Source organism: Equus quagga, chromosome 4, assembly GCF_021613505.1.
Source record: "Equus quagga isolate Etosha38 chromosome 4, UCLA_HA_Equagga_1.0, whole genome shotgun sequence".
Lineage (NCBI taxonomy): Eukaryota > Metazoa > Chordata > Mammalia > Perissodactyla > Equidae > Equus > Equus quagga.
The window spans coordinates 67,557,004-67,571,387 of NC_060270.1; the positions used below are offsets into that span (position 1 = coordinate 67,557,004).

At 35.0% G+C, this 14,384-nt stretch overlaps 1 protein-coding gene across 1 annotated transcript in view; it reads right to left on the bottom strand.

Moving 5' to 3' along the window:
* The window catches only part of CNTNAP5 (contactin associated protein family member 5), a 765,902-nt gene that overhangs the window by 385,132 nt on the left and 366,386 nt on the right, over positions 1–14,384 (bottom strand). The window contains exon 7 of the mRNA XM_046657745.1: positions 8,186–8,329. Coding sequence (XP_046513701.1) covers positions 8,186–8,329 — 144 coding nt within the window. The remainder of the gene's footprint in view (positions 1–8,185; positions 8,330–14,384) is intronic.

Below are 14,384 nucleotides of genomic sequence, written 5' to 3' on the forward strand. Positions count from 1 at the left end.
TAAATGAACTATAGTGAATTGATTTAATATTTATAGGATGTTTATAAATAGAGAGATTAAAAAATTTTAATAAAAATTTTAATGACTGAAAATACATTAATAAAAATATTAACTATAAAAAGCAAGATATAAATTGGTCAATAAAATTTGTTCTATGATATATAAAATATATATTTAAAATATGAAAATGAAGTACATATAGATGAGAACAGTGTTTTCCTCCCTGGCTAGTTGAGTGTTCCGTATATTCCAAACAGCATCAAGAAATAAAGAAATATATTTTTTTAACATTCTAAAGAAGTTTTATTTAATAATTGCAATTAATGATTTCATCAGATGAGCTAATGAAACTAGTCACCTTGGAAAGGAAGTCATAACACTGATTTAAGGTAGAAGAATTTTCAGAGAGGATGACCACCACATCATTAGTTTATTTTTTCTTAACTTTAAGTCACATCATTCTTCATATGACCTTGAAACTATTTAATTTCAATTTTCCCAAAGAAAGAAAGGAAGAAACTTATCTGGAAGCGAATAATTTAGAAATAATTTTTCAAGGGTATAAGGAAGATACAACATAGAAGCAGGTGATGTGAATGTCAGACTAGTCAAATGACAGTGGAAGGCAGCATGGATGTGGAGAAAGAAGACATGATATGCTAGTTGCATTTCAAGTTAGTACTCTCCATCAAGGGAAAGTGTCATTTATCACAGAGCATACTCACAGAGATGAAACATGATCCCGGGGACAAGCTAAAGAGATTATAGGCTTCACTAGACACTAAGGAGTTTTCTCTGAGCAATTTTCATAAGCTCCTGGGTCACAGGAAGGGAAGACAGATGCTGCTTCCACCATGTCTGTGTATGTGTGTGTGTGTGCATAGGCAGATGTGAATGTGTGTGATCTCATTTACACACATATCTCTAAGTGTGTTTTCTTGGCTTTGGAAATTTCAAGAAATAAACAACCGTACTCCAATGAGTTGCATGACAGCAGAGACACAAACAAAAGATGATGAACTTCACAAAAGCCCACTATGGTTACTCATCAGTGAGCTTGTTACACCCAAGTCCACGGGGCAACACATTTTTTAAATGCCTTGTTTTAAAGGAGTCTATAATTTGATCAAGTCTGGACTGAAGCTGGTCATTAAACTTCCTAAAATGAACAAGATGGATAAGTTTGCAATATATTTACCCAAAACCCACTTTATGATTTGTACAGTTTGGGAGTAACTATACTTCAGATTCAGAAAGTAAAACATGAGCTACCTCCAATCTACTTTTATTATTTGCTGGGATCATAGAATGCAAAAACTCTATGTGATTCATTAATTATCTACCTAAGATGGCAAATAAGTATTGGTTTACATGCCAACTTCAGTTTAACGGGTTGGTAGAAATTTTACTTAATAGCTCCAACTTATTGGGTGCTTAAGGTGGACCTTGCACTGTGCTAAACACAGATTTAAACTTCACAATAACACTTTGAGGTAGGTACTATAATTGTCTCATTTTACATATGAGTTGACTGAGGTTTGGTAACTTGCCATGCAGCGGGGATGAGGAACCTAAGCAGTCTATCAACTATGTTACCATTGGTGCTGTCAGGAGCATTGGATTGAGAAGATCATGGGACTTCCCTCTAGGCTGAGTGAAAATGTATTTTGTGATTGTTTAGCAGTTTCAGCATTGAGGTTGGGACTATCATTATACATGCTTCGTATTGGCCATCACCCATCCAATCCCTTGATTTCAATTATTTGAAGACAGAGGCACAGAAGTGAATTTACATGGTCAATTAGCTCCAAAGCCAGTTCTGTAACCGTAGTCCTGCTATAAGCCATTTGCTTTTTTCTCTCCTTCTACTAAAGACAAAATAAAGTAACATGAGCATTTCTACGATGCTCTTCATTCAAATGGAAAAAAAATCATTTTAGGACCTACAATGAAATGGGTGAGACCTCAGGCAATTCTTAGACAACTTTCGTTGCCTCAGGGAGAGGGGATGCAACACTCAGAAAGGAGAGCTTAAAGAAAGCATCATTTCTTACAAAGTGGAAGGTATGAAATTAATCATTTTCAGGAAACTAGCAGGGCAATATATTTCTTATATTATGTATATAATAATCCACATTACAGATACTGTATACACACTTCAATGGACCATTTACTTTTTGATTGTTTATTATATGGTGCTGTATTAGCATAGAATGGAAAATTTGAGGAAGAATAGTGAGGTATTTTTTATGTCTACTTTAAGCTGTTAGTTTTACTGCATTTCAGGATGTGGAGGATCGTCTTGTAGTCAAATCGAGCTATAAAGACTAAATTGAATTATCCCCATGGAACAGCTGTTAAATCTCCAGGGAGTAGGCAGGTCCCACAAGAAAGGGATGACAAATGGCAATGAGGATGCTGACTGAATGCAGCCTGCTAGAAAGGTTTGTGCTGGATGAGAGCAAGCCTGGTGCTTCCTTGAGCCTTGAATCACATTTTGTAATTTATGGGTATTACTGTATACTTGCTGCCTGATTTGTTGATTCCTTGTGTCTCCTGCTAAACCCAGAACTTCTCAAGCCTCAATAACTGTGAAAGAGTCTGTGAACATTGGAAAAGGACAAAAGCCATCCCTTTTAAAAGCCCTCCAGTGACTTAGTGACTTGGAGCAAGGCTGATTTTGTAGCCGATCCTGTGTCTTTGGGGGAAAATTCAAGCCTGAGTAGGAGAATAAAAATGTTTGTACTTGTAATTAACAGTACAAACCATTCTTTCCACCATGGAATTCCTGAAGGAAAAGGACCAGGTATACGAATGTGTGTGTGTGTAGTGATATGAATTCTCACTTAAGCAAGGTGATGGAAGCAATTTGGGAGAAAAATAATGTTTTTTTCCCTTTAAATTGTGAAGGTTAAAACGAAAGATTGTCAACCTGCAAAGTAAAACAGTTTTCTTGGATTTTTTTGTGAAGTACCTTAGTGCTTAATGGATTTTTTTGTGCTTCATATTAACAATGCTGCCAATTAAACTCTGAGGAATAAAGGAAGCTACCAAAGTTTGAGGCAACTTGGTAAGTGCTACAATAGTTTAAAATCAACAAAAATTTTGTTGCAATTTTGCTTGATGATTCTCTCAGAAAAGGAGATGATTGAGGCTGCCAATATTCAGAAATTTGTATTTTCCTTCCATGTTCTCCTTTATGTCCCCTTTCTTGCTTTGCATATTCAGTGTCTGTATTTAACATCTCTCATCATTAAGGATATTTTCTAGCATATAGCATGTATGGAGATTTGCTTTATGCATGTTGTCATAAAGCTCTTAGTTATTTATATCTAATGCCCTGGCTCTCATACATTTGAGCCCCAGTTTGTGAACAATGGAAATGAGCAATGTTTTCATAAGCTCCTTGTGTTTTAACTTGCTCTGCCAACTCCTAGCACAATGTGCTAATGTGTTGATGCTCATGACATGATAAGTAAATTCCTAGTAGTGTATAATCCCACTGTGTTGGTAGATTAAACTCAATGAGGCTGTTGGGAAAGGGATGAGCATAAGTGTGCTTTACAGGGCTCAAGTCTCCTGACTTAGACAAAAAATAAATAAATAAATGTCATTATCAAGCTAGTGGTTAGGTTAATTAGAAAATGGACAACCTAAACACATGTGGGTTGGAGAATTGTCAAGAGGCATGAGCATAATCCAGGGATATGTAAGGAATGTCACTGAGGCTCCTAGAACCGGAGTCAGGGAGCTGTACCCTTCTTAGCACCAGCCTTACTCTTTAAAACTAAAGAAGTCAGCAATTTGGCACAAACCTTTTACAACATTTACACCCTTTAACTCAAGTGTGATTTCCCTCAAGCAAGCCAGTCCCACACTCTGGAATCCAATGGCCACTTTAAAAAAAAGTGTTAATATACAGAAACTCAAAACATAAAATATTCCTTATAGACTATATTTATCAAGGGAAAAAATAAACATCAAAGTCATTTAAACTCCATAGTTAGTCCAGATAGTCCAATGACCAGATTGCAAAGAGAATCAGGCTTTACCTATCAATGATAAGGTGACCTAGACTTGTCATGGATTTTAAAAGAATGTCAGCCTAAGGAACTTCTGCTCCTAGGAAAATGAAATAGGATGATTTTCTCTATTTCTGAGTACAACTCAAAAACCCTGGACACAATGTATAAAAGTAGACTCTGAATGGTGGAGAGAAAAAGAAAAGCATGTATAACATCTTGAGACCCAAGGAACAATGGAGAGCTCCCTACATTTTCTTTTTTCCTTATAAATCTTAGACTTGTTACTGAAGAAGCCAGGAAACCAGAGAAACTGACAGGTGCAGACAAAAAAAAGTCCCTATTAGAAGACTGCATTCTCTAATCAAAAGACTAGGAATGAAGCATCTTAGTAAGACAGGATACAGTTAGACAGTAACTGCTCTATGCCAGCCAAACACCTAAGAAAAAGCTATGACCCCACTACCACCCAGCCATGCCACAACAAAGTACCCCAAATCCCTAGCCAGGGTAAGTGTCAGGAAAGACCAAGTATGGACCCTGGACTTTAATCCTTGTCAAAGACTAACAAGCCTCTCCCTGTAGTATCAATGGAGACTATGTACCCAATGGAGCCTGGATTTCTACCCATAGTCAGCAGTAGCAAGGTACCTCACCCACTCCCTGCAGGGATGGTGTCACAGATGGCTTAGTGGAGAGTCAGGACTTTCATCATAGTCCACTCATAACAAGGACGTTCCACACACAGACGCTGTGATATCACTAGAGATCACGTGGGGAGCAGTAATGAGGTTTCTTACCCCTCCCAGTCAGGGAGGAATCAGTGAAGATCTAGTAGGGAGCCAGAGCTTTCTCCCTCTACATCTAGTAGTAAGAAAGAGATTCACTACCCTTGGGTGTCAATGGAGGCTGAGTGAGAAACTTGCATTCTGCTCCCACCTAGCAGTTTTGAGGCAAAATCCCCTTTCCCTACTGGAACAATGTCAGAAGAAGACACATTAACTGAAGGTTTAAATAAGATTCTTCATAACACAATATCTAAAAAGTCCAGGTTACAATAAAGTATCTCTTGTTATACCAAGAAACAGCAAGATCTCAAACTGAATGAAGAAATACAATCAAGAACTAGCCCTGATGGCCTAGTGGTTAAAGTTCAGTGCTCTTATGACTTCAGTGGCCTGGGTTCACCTCCAGGTCATGGAACCACACCACCAGCCTGTCAGTTGCCATGCTGTGGCGGCGGCTCCCGTGGAAGAACGAGAAGGACTTACAACTACAATATACAACCAGGCACTGGGGCTTTGGGTTTGAAAAAAAGAAGAAAGACAGTCAATAGATTCCAATGCTGAGATGACAGAGATGTTAGAATTATCCAACAAATATTTTTAAGAAACTGTTATAATAAAAATCCCTCAAAAAGCAATCACACATTTGAGACAAAAAAGAAAATAGAAAGTCTCAGTAAAAAATAGAAAGTCTTAGCAAGGAAATAGATGACATAAAGGAGAACCACAACATTTTTAGAACTGAAAAATGCAATATCAGACATAAAAAAATAAAGGATGAGCAAAATAACAGAATGAAGGGACTAAGGAAAAGAATTAATGAACTTGAAACCCCAATAATAGAAATTATGCAATTTGAAAAACAAGCCAAATAGACCATGAAAAAAATGAACAAAGGATCTGGGGTCTGTGGGATTATAATGAAAAATCTAGCATTCAGATCTGTGGAGTTTAGGAAGAAGATAAGAAAGAGTGAAGGACTGAAAAATACCCAAATAAATGGCAGAATACTTTCCAAGTTGGTAAAAGATATAAGGCCACAGATTCAAGAAACTGAGTGAAATCCAAACAGGATAAACCCAAAGAAATCCACAATATGACACATTATCGTCAAGCTTCTGAAAACTAAACACATAGAAAAGATATTGAAAGTAGTGAGAGAGAAATGACATCTTATCTATAGGGGAAAAGATTTGCGAAACAATGGATTCCTCAACAGAAACCATTGAGACCAGAAGGAAGCTGCCCAACATTTTACAAGTGCTGGAAGAAAACAATTAACTGTCAACTGGAAGCTTGTGTCTGGGTAACATATCCTTCAAGAATAAAAGAGATATCAATATGTTATAAGATAAAGAAAAAATAAGAGAATTTGTCACCAGTGCACACAGCCTAGAAGGATGGCTACAGGAAGTTCTTTAAACAGAAAGGACATAATAGAAGAAGGAATCTGGAAAAAATCAGGAAGGAAGAAAGAATGATAGTAAGCAGAAATATGAGTAAATATAACACACTTTCTTTTTCTTGACTTTTCTAAATTATGTTTGACAGATGAAGTAAAAATAACACTGATGATTCTAAATATATAGAGACAAAATAATAATTAAGACAATTATATAATAAACAGGGGAAAGTAAGGGAATATAAAAGGATATAAGATTTCTACACTTCACTAAAATTGATGAAATACCAGTAAACTGTGATTAGTTATGTATATATAATATAATACCTAGAGATACCACTATCAGAAGCTATACACAGAGATACAAACACTAGATAAATTAAAATAATTTTTAAAAACATTCAAGAAACACAAGAGGATGGAGAAAAAAAAGAAATGAAACACAGGTAGAACAAATAGAAAATAAAAGAATAAACACACATTTGAGCCCTAACACGTCAATAAATTTAACATAAATGTAAATGGTTTAAATATACCTATTAAAAGACAGGATTGACAGAGTGACTCTACTATTTATCGTCTACAAGAAAGTCACTTCAAGTACGATTTCGGCAGGTTAAAAGTAAAAGAATGCATGGCCTGCCCAGTGGCACAGTAATTAAGTTTGAACGTTCTAGTTCAGCAGCCTGGGGTTCACCAGTTCGCATCCTGGGTGCAGACCCCATGCTGTGGCAGGCATCTCACGTATAAAAGAGAGGAAGATAGGCATGGATGTTAGCTCAGGGCCAGTCTACCTCAGCAAAAAGAGGAGAATTGGCGGCAGATATTAGTTCAGGGTTAATCTTCCTCAAAAAAACCCCAAAAAGAGTAAAAATGCAAAATATGTATTATTCAAACTTTAACAAAAAAAGCAGAAGTGTTTATATTAATATCAGATAAAGTAGACTTCAGAGCAAAGAAAGTTATAATAAGCAGAAAAGAACATCAGATAATGATAGAAAATCTAATCCATCAGGAAGACATAGAAATTCTAATTCTGTATGTATAAAAGAACAAAATGGTAAAATATAAGTAGCAAAAACTGATATAACTAAAAGGAGAACTAGATAAATCCACATTTATAGTGGGAAACATCAACACCATTATTGAGCATCTAACTGTGTGCAAGGCACTCTACTGGGTATTGTGAATGCAGTAGTCAAAAAGAAGAAAAGACAGTCCTGGCCCTCATGAAACTCATGATCTGTTGGGAAAGACAAACATTAATTAATTAGAAAATTATTTAACTCGTCAGCATAATAAATGCCTCAAAGGGAATCTCAAAAACACTAAAAGTTTAACCTTTCTTGGGGCTGGCCCCGTGGCAGAGTGGTTAAGTTTGTGCGTTCTGCTTTGCCGGCCCAGGGTTTTGCTGGTTTGGATGCTGGGCGCGGACATGGCACCACTTGTCAGGCCATGCTGAGGCGGTGTCACACATGCCACAACTAGAAGGACCCACAATTAAAATATACAACTATCCACTGGGGGGCTTTAGGGAAAAGAAGGAAAAAAAAGTTTAACTTCTTTTGTTTAAAATGCTCTATTTTTCATACAAACAAGATGTAGACAAATATATAATTCCAAAGGTACAGAATTTAATGGAATCTGTGGTTCTATAGCTGTATTTCGCAGAGATAATAAAGAGATTCACATTAGCCTGGTGTAGACTGCAAACCCTACCCACAGCTGGCACACCACTCACAGTGAAGACATGGAATTCTCTGGGTGCCTCTAATGCATTTGTTTCTCCCAGTAACACAGTTCACACTGATTCAGTCCCTGCTTTTTGCCTTGCTCTCCAATTTCACCGGGGAGGATGATGGGACCTCCAAGAGTATAATACAAACATATTATGAAGAGATGCCAGGGGTGGATGGGAAAGCAAGACTCACCCCAAAGTGTTAGAAACCATGGAACTGAAAAATATGTTGACTTACCACGGTGTAGATCTGATGTTTTCGTCTTTTAGCCAGATCAATTATGTTTACTCCATTGTAGTAAAGGTTTTCAATACATCCATGGAAGTTTTTCTTTAAAAAGGTCCCAGGTTTGCCTGGTACTGGAATTCCTCCAAAACTAAGCTTTATGAGGAGAAAAAAAAAAACCTACTCAGTTACAAGCTTGAAGGAATAGGAAAGGAAAGCAAGTATGTGAATTTCAGTAGATTCAATTGTATGCACAAGCCAAGTGGTTCAAATAATTATAGATGCCACTTGATTACACATTAAAAGGATACTGATTAGCTCATGTAAAAATAACTATAATTGCTTGCTTTTTAAGAGCTTATTTTACGATAGTATTTTACTTCCTTTCTGAACCTTTTTAATACTAAATAAAACAATAATTTAGAGAAAGAGGGAAAAAAGAAAAGAAAATCAACATCTTTACATTTCTCTCTTATGAAAATGTCTGAGACAATATAGCCAAACTAAAACCAAGGAACAAATAAAATATCCCTCTCTTCAGCTACAGAGAGACCTAGTTTAAAAGCCTGCATTATACCAAAAACGCTTTATCTATACAGTTGCCACCAAATTATTTTCTATAAAAATGAAAAATAAGGAATAATAAAAATATCCCATATAGGTTTTTAAAGGAAATGATCAAGAATCAATATTATAGACCCTTACTTAGTTATCAATACCAAGGTTTATTAAACATTTGTGATAAAATTGGAAATAAGTGTAATGTTGACTGAAAAATGCAAGAGTTATAATTGAGTGTAAAGTACGATGTCAACAATAAACCATTGTGCTTACAATACAGACTTGGAGGAAATACACCGAACTGTTAATTGTGATTGTCTCTGGGAAGTATGTAGGGTACCAGTTTTCTTTATCACTTTTATTTTCAGTAAAAATTCCTACAAATTACTTTTTCAATGGAAATATTATTTAAAAAACAAATGTGATCTGTTATGAATATTTTTCCTATTATACAAGAAGAGCAGGATAGTTTCTATAATCATGTTTATCCCAACAACATTTAATGAGTCACCCAGTTTTTCTGCATTCTTTGAAATGTGATCTGCAGCATTCGCTTAAACTACATCAATTCTTCGGTATGTTTCAGGAGGATATGTCCTCCCAATCAGAATGTTTTCTTATATAAATAGCTACTGATATACCCAAGCCTACTTCTAGATGCTTCTGGTTTTGCCATAAGTTCCACATTATTTTAAAAAATTGTTTCTTTTTACATTGTAACGTATGATAAGGATCATTAATCCTGCTGCCCACTTTTACTTACCATTGCTTCATTCGGTTAAGAGAATTATTTGATATCTTTACTTATTTTATTTTAAGGTTTAATTTCAAAAGAATTTTATTTACAACAGCCTGTTGGAAATTTTGATTGATAGTTACTTCCATTAACGTTTTTACTTGGAGAAGAATGGATATTTGTGAAATATTTTATTTTCCTATACAAGAAGCCAGTGTCTTTTTATATTTTCAAAATATTTTTGGGATGTCATTTTCTATACCTAATTCACATTTTCATCATTAAATTAATTCCTGTGAATTTGATGCCTTCAAAAATTTCCATTGTAAATTAATTGTTTTCACGAATTAAATATTTTATAATATAAATAATATACTCATCATATTGTTTTCTCTATCCAGAGTCCTTTTTTTTCCCCTGAGGAAGATTCTCCCTAAGCTAACATCCGCTAGCAATCCTCCTCCATTTTTTGTATGTGGTACACCTCCACAATGTGTCTGGTGAGTGGAGTGGGTTTGCAATGGGGATCCAAACCTGTGACCCTGGGCCGCTGAAGTGGAGCATGGGGAACGTTAACCACTCAACCATGGGACCGGGCTCTGTCTATCCAGATACTTTCATATTAAATAATATACTTTTTAGCTAATTTCACTGACTTTACAAAGGTAATAATCATATGAAATATTTACCTTTTTTCAAATCAATTTTTTATACATTTTTTTCTTGTTTCATTGTCCCCGTCAAACTTTCCAAAATCTAGCTAATTTTTTTCATGCAGTTTCTCCCACTTACTCTTATGTTTATTGATATAATATTCTATAAACAGATTAAGCAATATTAAATAATTATCATGATATAGAACATTGAAATAAGACAGTAGTTTTGATATATTTCTCAAGTACACAATATTGATTCTGACTCCACATGACAGTAAAAAGGTATCCTTCTGCTGCCATTTTACACATAAATCATTTATTTGATTATTTATTTATTTGATGTGAGAAATAACTGCTCAGTTTTATCCACGGATTTTTCAAAAATCCATGTGACAGAATACATGGTATTTTATGTTTAATCTACTGATGGATTGAATTATATTAATAGATCATAAATTAATAGATTCTCTTTGATTGAAACACAGTTTTCTTCCTTTGCCTTGAAATATGCGTGCTTATATTTTAAAAAGGGAAATGAGTTTGAGCTCCAGTTTTCTTCTTTTTTCAAGTATTTATGTCAAGTCTAGATTGTCTTTGAGACAAACTAAGGGAGTTTTATCTTTGACTCTGTTTACGAATGACTTATAAATCTTGGGAAATACTTTGGAAAAAAACATCAATGAATTTGTTACTTCCACAAATATTTTGTAAAAATGTTTCTTGAATAACTTACAAAATCCTCCGTGTAGATTTATTGCAGCATTCAAATATTTTCAGTTTAAATCACTTACATTATAAAAGATCCATTTCTGCTTTGCAAATTATTTGCATAAATCAAATTTTTAATGTAAAAATATAATTACATATTTGTTACTTTTACTTACTATTTTTTAAAGACTTTATTTTTTTTAGAGCAGTTTTAGATTCACAGCAAAATTGAGGGGAAGATACAGAAGTTTCCCATATACACTCTGCCCTCACACGTGCATAGCCTCTTGCATTATTGACATCTCTCACCAGAGTTGTACATTTGTTACAATTGGTGAACCTACATTGACACATCATAATCACCCAAAGTCAATAGTTTGCATTAGGGTTCACTCTTCATGTTGTACATGCTGTGGGTTTGGACAAATGTATAATGCCATATATCCACCATTACTGCATCATATAGAGTGGTTTAACTACACTAAACAATCTTCTGTGCCCTTTCAATACATCCCTCTTGGCCAATCCCAATAGCTGGCAACCATCTATCTTTTTACTGTCTCCATAGTTTTGCCTTTTCCAGATTGTCATACTTTTGGAATGATATAGCATGTAGCCTTTCTGGGTTTGTTCCTTTCACTTAATAATGTGAATTTAAGATCTTTAAGCCATATTTTTTAAGGCTTGATAGCTCATTTCTTTCTAGGATTTAACCATATTCCATTGTCTGGATGCATCACAGTTTATTTATCCACTCACCTACTGAGAAGACATCTTGGTTGCTTCCAAGTTTTGGCAACTATGAATAGAGCTGTGATAAGCATCCATTTGAAGGTTTTTGTGTGGACATAAGTTCTTTTTCATTTTTATAATGTTAAATATATAATAATCATTTTATTCTTTTCATTTCCATGTTGGCCACCTTCCTCGATTTGTAAAAATGTTTTTAATGCTCTACTTCACTCAATTGTGATTTAGGAAAATATTAATCAGAATACAATATTTGAAAAAGAGAAAAAGAAAAAAACACTTTCCTTTAAATACTAAAAATTAGTGTTTGAAGGATGTGGGGTTGAGAGGTGTTTTACAAGTCAAATAATATGGAAGATACTGTATATTACAAAATTGTAATTTCCCATCACATTAAGGAAAGCAAAAACTCTTTCTAGTCTGGCTAGAGGTTGTTGGGAGAAATTTGATGGAGACAAAATTAGAGTTAGATAGTACTGTGGGACCTGATCTTTGGTTCTCTCTGGAAGCTTAAAACCTGATGAGGTTTGAGTGGATGTGGATAGAATTCACAGAGATTTTGAAAAACACAGAGATTTTGAAATCTCCTTTGATTCCCATAGCAGTGATGGCTGCAAGTCTATTAGAGATGCCTTATGTTCAGCACGGCCTCTGAGCAAAATTTACCTGGAAAGGAGACAGATCAGCACTGGCTGAGGAAAGTGGCAACATAGAAGAGTCTGAGGGCTGCTTCAGAATGACCTGGTCACTAGCATAGTGTGAGGTAGGCTGCTGAGGGTCCCCAGCCAGAGAGAGCAACATAGGGGGATATTGATGAACTCAGGCTCATAGTAAATGTGTAAAGAGCTGATAGCTGGATTTGGAGATCTATAGAGTCCAGGTGAAGAGACCTCACAGTCGGAAGTCATGGCAGGCATCACGGACAGCAGCTGCTAAAGCTGATAATTTATTCCTATGCTTTCCCTGATTCAGGACAATACACAAGCCTCCCAGTCAGTCATCTGCCCCAGGAAAAGGAAAGAAGAAGGGGAAAGTGGAAATCTCAATATAACCCAATATTTACAGAAAGGGGCACTCTTTTAAATAGGCATTAACTAGTCACCTTTCATTATCGAAGTTAGATTTTTCTGCTATCAGAGGAAGCAGGGGCTGATGAGTACAGCAAATTCAGTTGGGAGAAGAAGCAAAATTTTATTTCTGCACATATGAGTGTAAGTGTAAATTTTTAACCTGCTTTTTATTTTTAAATTTTTACAAGTATTTAGGAATTTGAAGTTATAATTGTACTACTGAATTACAGATCTTGTTCATTATCAGATAAGTTAGAATGGAAAAATTTGCTTCATATATTGATGTTTTTCTTTCCTACATATACAATATTGAGTTTTCTAAATACTTCGTAAACAGTTGTAGGTTATTAATTCTACATTAATAATTATATCTGTCAGATCATTTGCATTCATATTTTTATCTAATTTATCAAAATTGTGAGATTAAAAATTAAATCTTTCTCTAGACTCATCCATACTACAGTCACTACTCTGCATGACCTAGGATGGCCAAATTATTGTAGCTATTATTTGCAAAAATTGAATATCGATCATTGTCAAGCTATTCTCCCCCTTAGTTCAGCTGATGTCTGATTAATTCTCTCCCATGTTCCAACATGGGCTCTTCCCCTTGAGCTCTGCCCTTTACTTCATTCATCTGACAGAATAACTGGAAAACCAGTGGCAGTATCTTTTATCCTGGCTCCAGGGCCACCTCTTCACAGGACTGATGCAGGAAGCTCACGTCAGAGCAGTGTTAATCAATATCTAGCTTGTATAAATGGCCAGTTTTTGATTTTTGTATTTGATTGGTATTTCACTTGATATATACATCTATTTAGTATGGGTGTTTTTCATTAGGGACCACAATGATTATTACTTTACAATGGCCTTGATCTTTTGATCTTAGTTTTTACTTTCAGTGGTACTAATTTTTCTAGTTTTGCTTTCTTTTTGTATAAATTTAATTGGTGTATCTTTGTCCCCAATTCCAACTTTTTTTTAAAAAGTGATTTTTGGTTATTTATGTCTGGTGTTTGTTTATTTTTTAATGTAATAGGAGTCTATGTCCAGCTCAGTGAATTTAGACAATTTTAAAGTTTATTGCTGTAATTATAAATATGATCAATATTGCTTTACTCTATTTTTCCCCCAGTTTTTATTGTTCTCTCTTTTATGCTTTTTGTTATGTAGACTGTGGACTGTGGACTGTTTACTGCTTGGGAAATTTGAGTTGGAAAATAATCACTGTGATTGTCCAGCTGCTCAAACCACAGCTTTGGATTACTTTCTATAAAGCACAGGATTGTTTTCTTCAGCTCCAATTTGTACTTGAATTTTTCTTCAACCCTAACTTGTTCTGAATTTTAGTTACTTAAACTATTATTATTATTAATCAATCTGATCACTTTTTTTTCCATTTTGAAATCCTTTTTAATAAATTCTATTATGTGGCAATTTCTTAAAAAATAACATAAATTTGTGAGTTGTGTCAGCATCCATCTTCCACTTTTCCACAGGCAAATGTTAACACCATCATCTCCAGAACTTCTCAGTCTGGATTCAAACCCAGACCTGCTTCATACTGTCTGTAGGACATTGGGCAAAACAACTAACTCTGTATGATTCGTTTTCCTCCTATATAGAATGGGACTAATGATAATACTTATCTGATACAAATAACTTTAGCTTGACTGGGTCAATGTGAGAATTAAAAGATTTCCTAAATCTGAAGAAGCATTTGCAATTAA